At 42.8% G+C, this 12,448-nt stretch overlaps 1 protein-coding gene across 1 annotated transcript in view; it reads right to left on the bottom strand.

Annotated features, from left to right (window-relative positions):
• Positions 1-8,631: 8,631 nt before the first annotated feature.
• Positions 8,632-12,448, bottom strand: part of LOC111138887 (glucosidase alpha, neutral C) — a 71,347-nt gene continuing 67,530 nt past the window's right edge. The window contains exons 24-25 of the mRNA XM_022490839.1: positions 11,211-11,314; positions 8,632-10,429 (exon numbers count right to left, since the gene is read on the bottom strand). Of these exons, the coding sequence (XP_022346547.1) occupies positions 10,320-10,429; positions 11,211-11,314 (214 nt within the window). The 3' untranslated portion in view covers positions 8,632-10,319. The remainder of the gene's footprint in view (positions 10,430-11,210; positions 11,315-12,448) is intronic.

Raw genomic sequence — 12,448 nt, 5'->3', positions numbered from 1 at the left:
GGCAGGCAAATTGGGGAAAAAATGTTTTGTTTTGTTTTTTCAAAGAAAACAAGGTACAGCTCCCTGCAGGGGAGGGAAGCAACGGCCAAGGGGAAGCTGGAGTGATTCTGTCATCTGAGAGAAAAACGTCCACATCCACATTCAGAGCTATAGCCCGTCAGAAGGTCATCCAGCTTCTGTCCATCCTTAAAGCCGAGTGGTGATCCCGAAGTCGGAGGTTTTCCCGAGGCAGGAGGCAGGAGGATTTCTGGGGGCTCCTGCCGTCAGCTCGCATGGCAGAGGGAGAGGCAGAGGGGAGAGAGAGGGTTGTGTTTCAGGGGCTGGAGAAGCTTGAGCCAGGAAAACTAAAAATAGACATGAAGGAAGAAGAGGAGTATGAGAGCCAGAGGCTCCCGGGCAGCCAGACGACGCATGAGGCGAGAAGGACCCTGCTGGGGACGGTTCCGCGCGGTCATTGAGTGCTGGTGTCGTCGGGAGGCGGAAGGGGAATATTTGAGGAGGTTGGACGCCGAAAAGTAGCAAAGAACTGCTCATGCGTTATTGAGTCGGGACATGGACTTTGTCCACCCATCAGCCACCAAATGAATGGAGAACAGTACTGAGAAAAAAGGTAGCCAGGGTGAATGTGAGATCCTGAATTCTGGGGGAATATTCTAGACATGGTTGAGAACATAATTTTTACTTTCTAAAACTCTAGGATATCAGATTATTCAGCTGGATTTGCATCTCTTACAGAATGTTATGGTGTCAGCATTTGGTGGAGCTGTCTGGGTGGAAAATGCTGCTCAGCAGAGTCCCCAGTTGAGAAGAATGTCTGTCTCTTTCTTGCCCACTTGACCTAGACACCTCTTGTCTCTCCCCACCCCCAAAATAAACACTGGACCAAATTTGCTACAAAAAGTGCACCTGAGTAGACTGTGCAGGCACACCACATTAGGCAACTGAGTCAGAAGTGGAATTGGTTACTGAATCTGGTTCCCTTTTGAGTCCCAGGGGAGGTCATTCCAAAAATTGGTTTCAGGGCTCTCAGATAAGAACACAAGCGGCTCTGGGGAACAGAACTGCCTGCCTGGCTTCCGCTTTGTGTTGAACCCATGGTAGCTATGCCTGGGCTGTCAGATGGCTACATTCCACTTGTGGCTCAGTGGCCACTGGTCCTAGACTTGTAGCCCTGCCTCTTCCCACGTGACCAGTCTCACCGGCCCAAGGCTAGAGCTATGAGAGGAGGTGGGGAGCAACTGCTGAAATAGGGAGGATTACCAGGCTCATGATCGCTAGGGCTACAGCTTTAAGGAGACCTGTGTCTGGAGCTGCTGCGTGTAGGGACCCTCAGCCTGTTCTCCTGTTTCCTAAGGAAATGCCCAAGGGCCTTTACTACTACTCTTGGAGAGGCAGGATAGGGGAGGGCAGCCTTAAGGCTGATTGCCTGGGTTCAAAGTCTGGGCTTCCTGCTTGCTGGCTGTGCATGTGTAACTTTAGGTGAGTTACTTCTTCCTTTTTTCCTATGGCTCAGTTTTCTCACTTATAGAGTGGATATGTGGATAGTCAGTCTGTTATTATCATAAAAATTAAACAACTTGGGGCACCTGGGTGGCTCAGTGGGTTGAGGCCTCTGCCTTCAGCTTGGGTCATGATCCTAGTGTCCTGGGATCGAGCCCCGCATCAGGCTCCCTGCTCAGTGGTGAGCCTGCTTCCCCCTCTCACTCTCTGCCTGCCGCTCTGCCTACTTGTGATCTCTGTCTGTCAAATAAATAAATAAAATCTTAAAAAAAAATTAAACAACTTAATTATGTAAAACATTTAAAATAATGCCAGGATTGTCTTAAGCACTCAATAAACGTTGTTAGAGGGGACCTAAATTTGACATTACTTTGGGGTTAGATCAGGCTGGACTAGAGTCACTCATTGGTGCAGAGCAGCCTTCAGTTATGAGCATTTACTGAATATCTCCTGTGAGTCAGCCCTGGGATAGGTGTGAGCTGCTCAGGATCACATGGTCACAGTGTTTCCAATCGGAGCATGCCTATCTGCCTACACTAAAAAAGCCTCTAAAAAGACTGACTTCCACTCTCAAACTCACCCCTACCGTGGAAAGGAGATTGGGGGAAGTTTCCTTTCTTAACCCTCAAACATTTGAGCCCCAGCCCATTGCTCTATACCATCTTGAAATTCATAGCTCCCACCCACATTTTATTGTTTAAGCTTATAAATGAGCTTCCTGTTTGCCCTACAAGACAGTAAGTTCCATGAAGGTGGGATCTGGGTCCCCAGTCGACTTTCAGGGTTAAGCACATAGAAAGCTTTTAATAAATGTGTTGTCTGCCTGTTGAATGAATTTTCCCAATGTAAGGAGAAATTTCTTACCCTTCTGTTTTGCTAATGCAATCAAAGTATCTTGGCTGATTTGCCCTTGGGGAGGAGTCCTCTCTGGGCCACACACCAGCTGACTTTTTTCTTTCCTTGGCTGTCTCACTAAGTAATTTAGTAACTAAGATGAGTGTGTGATAAGATGAGCCTATTGTTACAATAGGATGGAAATATCAAATGTGCAGAGTGCAAGGTGCTCTTCATTTTGCTTTTTTTTTTATCAGTTGCTGTGGATAAAACCTCTCTCAGATTAGCAGGTCTGAAAACAAGGTTTATTCCGCTGCGAGGGTGTGGAAACTCATGCTATCAGGGAAAAACCCAATCTGAGCCCTAGAACAAAGGACAGAGAATGAGCATATGAACAGCTGCACATTTCAATTCCCAGAAGTCTCTTCAAGGATAGAGAACTAGTTTTTATAACATATTTCAGCCAACAGCATGCAATATCTGTGATTGGAATGGTTTCTCTTGACACCAACAGGCCCAGTTAATGGCTTCATATCACTGTCTTTTCCATCAATAAATCTTCCTTTGATTCAACTCTGTTGGAAGCAATGCATTTGCTTCTAACACCCATCATTCATTAAGTGCCTACTGTGAGCTAGCCACTGCACATAGTTTTCAAAACTTTTAATTTTAATTTTAGATTTACAAAAGAGTTGCAAGGTCATACAGAGTTTCTGTATGCCTTTCACCCAGCTTCCCCTAATGTTTACACCTTACATAACCGTGGTATAACTATCAAATCTAAGAAATTAATGTTGGTAAAATACTATTAAGTAAACTACAAAAGACATATTTTGGTTTCTTTAGTGTTTCCACTAATGGTTTTGTTTTTTCTTCTTCTGTTATGATCCAGGATGCTGCACTGTGTTTAATTGTTACGTCTCCTCAGTATCTTCCCATTTCTGCTGGTTCCAGTCTTTGTCTCTCAGGACTCGGGACTTGTGAAGAGTACGCGGCAGGCATGCTGTGGAATGTTTCTCAACTTGAGTTTGATGTTTTTCATTTGATTAGACTGAAGTTATGGATTTGGGGAAAGAATATCACAATGTCATATGCCTTCTCATTTGGGGATACATGGTAGAGATGTGTTTTATCACAGGTGACATCAATCTTGATCACCTGGCTGAAGTGGTATCTACCAGTTTCTCCAAAGTTAAGTTACTCATTTTTCCTTTCCACACACATAGTGTTACAGGATTGCCGCGTTCTTGTCTCACGGAATCGAAGAATGAATCTTAAGGACACAAAAGGGTGAAATGAAGTGAGTTTGTTAAGTGAAGGGGGGAGGGGAACAGAAAAGAGAAAAAAAGTTCTCTGGAGTGAGAGGGGTCTCGAATGGGTTGCCACTGTGAGCTTTCACTGGCAGTCTTTTTGAGAACTGACTAGGAAACTTAAATCTTCTTGATGTCTCTACCACTGAGCACTATGTTTACTTTTTCTTTGAAGCTTTGTAATTTTCAGTGGTCCAGCTGTAGCTGTTATAGAGATAGATATCTTGTCTCTGATAAATGAGACAAACGAGGTAGTCTCATTAATCTCATTATATTCACTTATCTCTGGTTTTGTATGCCTTAACATTTTCCACATCTGGGATTTTTATGAACCTGAATTCCTAGCCCCCTGTGTGAGGCTAGTCATGTAGCTGCCTACCTATCTCTCCCCATCTAGCTCCAGCTGTCGCTTACTAAGTAAGATACATACTTTTTTTTTTCTTAAGTAGGCTCCATGTCCAGTGTGGAGCCCAACATGGGGCTTGAACTCATGGTCCTGAGATCAATACCTAAGCTGAGATCAAGGGTCGGTGCCCCCACATAGAATATTTTAAATCTGTATGAGCACCTTGCAGGTTTGATTAGCATTATTTTACATGAGGAAACTTGAGACATCTGCTGTAATTTTACAGTGAAGTCATGAAAAGCTCACAGAACTTTAGAAATTATCTCTTCTTCAACAAATGGGGAAGCCAAGGCCTGGAGAAATTAAATGACATGGCCAAGATCAGTCAGCTACAGAACCAAGCTATACCCCAGATTTTCTGATTTCTAGGGAGGGACTTGAATGTGTAACTAGGACTCCAATAATGTGAGCTAGGCTTAAGATCTCTGGGTCCTTGCATATAAGTAGTGAGGGCTCCCCTTCCCTTAGCTCTGACTAGAGAGGAATCTAATACCACAGCCCTGCTGGAAACAACTGTCAAGAAGCAGCTGTCGAATTCTGGCTGGCCTTTCTGTGGCACTGTAGTCTTTTGCGAGGCTGGTCATAAGACAGGCAGATCGGATATCAGATGCCATCCTTTATTTCTCCTAGAATGCTAATTATATGGCCTCCACTGTCTGTGGTTAATATGGTAGTCTGTTTCTAGTGGAGTTGCTGGTGGCTTTCTATGTCCTGGGCTGAGAAGTTATTTTAGTCTGGAGTGCTGCCCCTGGAATTTATATGCAAGGTATTCAGAAGGTTTGATATGTGGAAATCTTACGAGACCAGTGCTCTAACCCCTGAGCTACGGAGCCAGATACGTGGAAATCTTAAAAGCAGAGTGGAAAGGTTGATAACTGTCATAGGAATTTCATGTCCCAGAAGGCTGTTAGGATGGTAAATTATGGGTGAAAAACCATAAAGCTCCAGGTATATCTGTTTTAACTGTGTTTCCACTGCCTATCATTATGATAATCCAATACGGAGAGAGGTATAAAAAAGCGAAAGAACCCTGCCCACAGACCAAACTCCAGAATTGCAGTCTTCTCTATGGCTCTGGTGATCAGATTCACTGTTTTGTTGTTGTTAAGGTTTTTATTTATTCATTTGAGAGAGAGAGAGAGAGAGAGTGCACGAGCGTTCGAGTGGAGGGGAGAGGCGTAGGGAGAGGGAGAAGCAGACCCCCACTGAGCAGGGAGCCCCACACAGGCTGATACCAGGACCTGGAGATCAGGACCTGAGCTGAAGGCAGACACTTAGCTGACTGAGCCATGCAGGCATCCCAGGATTCACTGGTTTTAGTTGACCAGGACACAGGGCTCAGCACAACTTTAAGACAAACTCTTGGCGACAATCTGTACTTTATTCTCAAGGGAGCCTTTAGGAGAATGGCCTGATCTGATATTGGCCCTGGTCGTGTTGACACATGGGAGTTCACCTATTCTGAAGTGAGCTGTGCCCAGAACATAGTCCTATCCATCAATCTCAAGTGCACCCAGCCTCCTTGGACAGAGAATGTCTTGGTATCTAGTCAAACTGGAACCAAATCTTGGGATCACTCTTAGGAACCGATCATTTCAGATTTACCAGAGCCAGGATCTTCTGGGTAACTCAGATCTGGGAAGAGAAGGATGGTGCTCAAGCCGGCCTTCCAAATGCGTGAAGGACTTTCTCTGGCTCCTGTACGGGTCATCTGCCCTAAATAAATGCCCCCATCAACATGTAAACATGTATTCTGTTTCTTAGTGTGAACCCTCCTGAAGGCTCCTTGGTCAGCTCCTGTCGTCAGGTGAGACCTCCATGGTGACACAGCTGCAAAGTGCTGCCATGGCATGGGTATGGAGGGCCGCGGTGGGGGGGGGCTGGCTCTCAGAGTGTGACAACTCAAGGGCTTTGCAACTTGGTGTGCATTAAATTGAACACAACCCAAGTAAGTTGAAAACAAAGACCTTTTCATTACTTGTTACAGTAAGGAGACAGGAAGATAGCTCTCAGAGTACTGTCTTCCTGTGGGGTTAGTACAAGAAGCCTTTATTCGGTTTATTAGGGGGCAGGGCAGGGAGCTTATATATATATTAAGAAACTTAGAGATATTCTGTGCTTAGGCACTTTGGGTCAACGGAGCATGCCCAGCAGGTCAACATGCTAGTGCCTACACTGTATGTTCAAAAAATGGCAGAAAACAGCCCATAGGAGATCTTAATATTATAATAATAAGCTACACTTAACTTTAGGAGAATTCAGGGGGGCTTCTATGGCAAGTCCTCAGCTCCAAACTGGCCTAAACTGGCTCACATAAGAGGCATAGCTGGAGAAACACCAAGCTGGGGAGTCTCCTTGGCGGGCTGCTGGCTCTGCAAGACAAAACACATTACTTCCCTATTTTTTTCCTTCACCCTCTTCCCTTCTGCTGATGGCTTTCAGCCCTCAGATCTGAGTAATTCCCCTTTGCATCCCAGCCAAAAAGAGGATGGGATTTGTATTCCTGAAGTAGAGGACTTGGCATGGCCCTGCGCTGCTCAGGTGAAGAAGACCTTATCTGAGGAACACTCTAAAGTGGTCTGCAGTATTAGAAACAAGGTAGGTTCTTGTATTAACTCAGTTTGTTTCATCCTATTTTATATGCCACAGCTTACAAACTTTTACAGTGCTAGAAAGCAAACATTTTAAAGTTGTTAGATATTATAGAGATATGGCCCAACTTTTTGTTTCTTAAATAGTTTAAAACTTCTAGAAAAGTGGAAAATATAGCATAAAACATTCTTATATACCCTTCACTCGGGTTCTTTAACATTTAAACTCATTTTGCCTTTTTCTGTCTCTGTCTCCTTCTCATACATGTATACATTTTCTGAGCCATTTTGAGAGTAAGTTAAAGATACTATGATCCATTATCCTTTAATACTTTAGTATTTCCTAAAAGCAAGGAAATTCTTCTATATAATTATAGTATAACCCTTAAAATTAGGAAAATAACCATGTAATCAAAAGATGCCATTCAAATTTTGCCAACTGTCCCAATCACGCCCTTTATAGGCCCAGATTCCAGCCCAGGATCACACATTTGTTGTAATGTCTCTTTTGTACCCCCTTCAATCTAGAACATTTCTTCAGACCTCTTTTTCATGGTCTTTACAATTTGAAGAGTACAGGATGTCCCTCTATTTCAGTATTTTGCTGTATGAAAGGGCTGTATTTAACCAGCTCCCTGTTAAAGAACACAGCATATTCCTAGTTTTCCACAGTGTAAATCACACTGCAGTTAGTAGCTCTGAGCAATTTATCTGATTTTTCTGAAGTGGAATTGCTGGATTAGAGTCTACAGATTTAAAGTTTTGACACTATTGCCAGATATACATCCTGAAAGATTGTACTTATTTATAATTTCACCAGTGATGGATGAGAATGACTACTCCCCACACCAGCATCAGCACTGGACATTTTCACTCTTCTTCATCTTGGCCAGTCAGGCAAAAGAAAAAAAAAAAAACAAAAAACAAAAAACTTATGGGGCCCTTGGATGGCTCAGTTTGTTAAGGGCCTGCCTTCAGCTCAGGTCATGATCAGGGTCCTGGGATCGAGCCTGCTTCTCTCTCTGCCCCTGCCCCCTGCTCATGATCTCTCTTTCATGCTCTCTTTCTCTCAAATAAGTAAAATCTTTTTAAAAATTCATTTTTTTGATTATTAATGAGGCTGAGCACCCTTCATGTTTGTTTTGTCTATTTTACATTATTTTGCAAATTAACTTTGCCTGTTTTTCTGTTGGGCAGTTTCTGATTTTAAACTAATTTGTCAACTCATTCCTTGGCATTGAAGCCTTAAGTAAAGACACATTATGCATTTGAGAGCTTTGTTTCAACCTCTGTGGATATTATTCAAATTCTTACATGAAATCCCATTTCCTAAGTAAACGTGTCAAGAATTACCCACAACAAGGTAACCAAACACCTGCAGGTCAACTCACCCTGACACAGTGCTCTGGGGCACAGCTGTAGGAACAGGAGGTGGGGGAAGGGGGAGAAGCAGTAAGGACAGAGAACAATTAACACCTAGACTATTTCTTTCCACTCACTGTCTCTAGGTGACTGTTTCAGTATAATTCTGGGTCAAGGTAGAGCAGTTTACCACTAATTTACTAGTTCTTATTCATTCCTTCCCTCCAAAATATTTGACATGGAAGAATAAATGCAATAAATATTAATCTAAAGATAGGTCTTATTCAACTTTAAATGCTATTAAAAGCCATCACTTATATTAGGTAAAAGTACCCCATTTTCAGGTTCTTACTGTAGGTTGCTAAGGGAAGTTTGAAGCTGGGAAATACTGCTTCAGCTAATGTCGCCTTCCTCCTTTCTCCTGAATTGCAAAACTTACAGGAATAGCAAAAATCTGCAAATGTCTATGTGAGCCTATATGTGGTGCAAAGCCCAAATCTCAAATGATATCAGAAAACATGTCCACAAGAAAATGCACAAGGTCTACTATGTCTAGAGGGGAGAATCCTGTCAAAAAAGTAAATCAGAAACAAATACATTCAGTTCTCATTTTTTAATCAACCAAACCCACCAGTTAACCACTTGCAGCCATTAGTTACCGAAAGCCAAGTAACCGACTGAGCCTCTCGGGCGTCCCAGATATAACATGCTCTTAAGGAACATACAATCTAGGGGAGGAACAAGATAGACAAGACTGAAACATTAAGGGGCCATCCTTGAGAAGGTGAAGTAGAACACACATTTTAAGTGGAGCAACAGTTTAGAGATGGGCAAAACCACTGCTCATGGGTACAGGGGCACGGGACTGCTAGAGGAGTTAGAAAGGCTTAATGGAACGGTGGCATTTGAGTTGGGCCTGAAGGGATGGTAAGATTTGCACAGGCTGGGGGGAAGGTGGTGGGTATCATGGCCCAGAGAACACAAGGCACAGAGGTGGCAGTCAGCAAGTTGCTCAGTGAAGGATATGTGAAAGTGTGCATTGATTGAGGCATGCTGAGGACACGAGGCTGCCCCACAGATGCTGTGGTGGGCAGCAGGGGTCACCAGCAGCTCCAGAGCAGCAGGAACCATGAGGGACTGGTGTTTTGTAATGTTCTAGCCCATGCCAAACCATACTGGAGCCTAACAGAAAGGAAACCTCAATAATACCGAGCCTATCTTGATTTAAAAATCTTGATATTTTGTTCATATTTTTGCATTAATTTTGATTTTTAAAAATATTGCATTAAAATATCATTTGTTTGGATGATTGCATTTTTCCATACCCCCTTACATTTTTTGCTCAAGGCAGGTACCTCGCTTATCTCACCCTCATCCCAGCCCTGTGTTCTATTTCTGAAGTTCAGTAGTGGGAACATGGGTATTCATTTTATTTTTAATTATACGCTACAGCTTACTCATGCTACAGATATTCTATGGCTAGTAAACAGTACTTAATAAAAACAACTGATATAAATTAGGATTTTAAGAAGATGAATTATGAACTTTGAAGCCTAAAAAGCACAACAGGGAAAAGAATCCTTTGTGCTTCTGAGTCGATATTTAGGGGGAGAGTAACTCTCTGTTGCTGCGGTGTATGAACTGCAGCAGAAAAGGGTTGTTTTGCTCACGTCTAAGTGGGTGAAGGGTAACTGTGTGTTGGCGGGGGTGGGGTACCAGAGGCTGCTGTCCACTTGGAGACAGGTCTTGAGTAACTCAGCTGCTGTAGCCCTCCTGACTCTGCAGGATGGCCTGAGGCAAGCTTCCACAAACGGGCCACACAAGGTGGGCTTGGCCCACATCCCACATACAAGAGACCCATCCAGGGGTACCTGGCTGGCTCAGCTGGTACAGTACGCGACTCTTGATCTCAAGTTTGTGAGTTTGAGCCCCCACTGAAGATAGTTTCCTTAAAATGACAACCACCACCACCAAACAACAAACCAATCAGCTGTCCTCAAAGAGAAGCTACTCATTGGGCCATAGCATTTACCACAGCGCCATGGTTCAAGAAGCAGAGGAAGATTAATGAACTCTATAAATGTCTCAGGGCTATCTGCATCGAGGAGAAGTAGTAGTGTTTGACACAGAGAGTGTAACTAGTGCCTCTAAAAATGCAAAACCTGAAATCTATTCTCATTAGTAAACCGATGATCAATGAAGGACACTTTTTAGCCAGAGAAGTCAATTAGCATGCAGCACAGATCTCAGAAAAGGCCAAGAGCAAGGCTGAAAGGTGCAGGCTGTTTCCCACGCTTGCCCGGGTGCACCACACCGTCATCGGACATGGACCTCCCAGTCAGCGCCGATGTTCAGTGAGAGCTTCTCCAGCCGCAGGGTGGACATCTGGGCACAATATGTAAAAGCCACAGGCTCATCTTTACCACCTAAATATCAAGACAGTAACAGGAAAAGTTTGATGAATATCTAGGAGAGAAAAATCTTTCCTTTGAATCTATAATATTTCTGACTTGGTCATAAAACCTGATACCCCACCTAGGAGAATCCAACTTAATAGCACTTTTACGCATGGATGTCCATGAATTTTTTTTAAATTAAAAAAAAATTTTTTTTAAAGCTTCTTTGAAAAGAGACACTTTATAATGACAAAGGCAAAACCTTATTCTTTTCACTCCCTCGGAAAAATCGTAGCTTCGGAACAGAAAGCCACAGCAGAACAGTTTCCACATAAACCATTGTCTCCCGTCTTCGGCTGAATTTTTTAAACATTAAACACTCCATCATTTTGAATGCAAGACTGGTTGAAAGGAAATTGTAAGGAACAAAGTGATGTACCTAAGAAATTCAGTAGGTAGGAAATGATACAGCCTTTTAAGAAACTCTATAAACATGGGTAGGATTCTCTGGGGCTTCAGCTATCTACAGTTAAAAATACATTCAGAGAAGCTACAATATTATTTCAAGGCCCAAATATAATCTCCCTTAGAAAAATATCCACAGCTTACAGTTAGCAGAAGGCCCTCATTGATGAGGAAGTTGATGAGGAGAATTAGGATCATCTTGCTCCCTCTAGATACTAGTATATTTGACCTCCATCAGAAAGTGCAGGGTCCACTTGGCTAAGTGTGCTGTATCAGTGTTAGGACTAATCATTTCTTTGTGGCAGATACTTCCATGTTTATAAAAACAAATGACCTGTTTCCTCACCAGATGAACGGGTAGTCACAGAAGATGGCTGTTTCTTGAGGCCTAGGACAAAGATCTGCTCCACCACACACTTGCTGGGATAATGACCTCTTTTGTCAGCACAACTGGAATAGATAAAAATGGTGTTAGGAAAATGAGAGAAATAAGAATTTGGACTGGTTATTAGGTCAATATCCTAGCCTTGGGAGTTCCCCTCCCATCCCTCCCTATGGAGGCCTGAACCATAAGGCTGTCATGTTTACTAGGATGAAGGGATGCAAACAAACGATTCTCTGTGCCAAGGAATGCCTAACCAGTAGACAAGCCAGTCTCCCTTTAACAGGGCATTTGGAAAGAAACCATCTAAGGACACTGAAGTCTCAAATGTGACTTGGACACTGACTGCAATCAGATTTTAAGAAATCAGATACTTAATGAATTGCTGAATGGGTGGATAAATGGGACTAATCAAAGCTTAAATTGAATTCTTTTTTATTTTTTAAAGAGTGAAGAACAGGAAGATGGAGACGATAAGGAAGAAGGTTCATAGAGTGATTGAAAAATACTTCAGGGAAATTCCAGACCAAGATGGCAACATTTAAGAGGCCCCTGAATTTCCTTCCTCCCATGGATGCACTGAATGTAAAGCTACATGTGGAGCAATTCCCTTTTAGCAATACAGAAACTAGCTGAGTGACTCTTGTATATCGGGTGACTGAGGAAATAGCCACATCAAATCAGGTAGGAAAGGCTGAAACATGGTAACCTCCACCCCAACCAGGACAGTGCTATACTGTTGGGAGGGGAACTCCCAACTCCCAACTTCTCTCTGAGAAGAGTGAAAAGTTTGGACAACACTTCTATTGCCCCAGTTTTAAGGCCCCCATCTGAGGTATGGACCCCAACCAATCAGTAATTACTTTAAGTGTATTTGAACTAAATTCTCCAATCAATAGAGATAGAGTTGATGAATGGTTACAAAGTCAAGACCCAACTATATGTTGCCTATAAGAGACCCACTTCAGCTTTAAGGATGCATACAGACTGAAAGTGAAGGTATGGAAAATGATATTCCATAGAAATGGAGACCAGAAAAAAAAAAAAAGCAGGGATAGCTAATATTTATAACAGACAAAACAGACTTTATGCCAGAAATTGTAATCACAGACAACAAAGATTGTTATATAATGGGTCAATTCGCTAAGAGGTTATATAACACTTGTAAATATTTATGCACCCAATATCAAAGCACCTAAATA

The sequence above is a fragment of the Enhydra lutris genome, unplaced genomic scaffold (assembly GCF_002288905.1).
Source record: "Enhydra lutris kenyoni isolate GAN:26980312 unplaced genomic scaffold, ASM228890v2 scaffoldscaffold4, whole genome shotgun sequence".
In the NCBI taxonomy this organism is placed as follows: Eukaryota; Metazoa; Chordata; class Mammalia; order Carnivora; family Mustelidae; genus Enhydra; species Enhydra lutris.
This window is presented reverse-complemented; position numbering and strand designations above follow the sequence as displayed.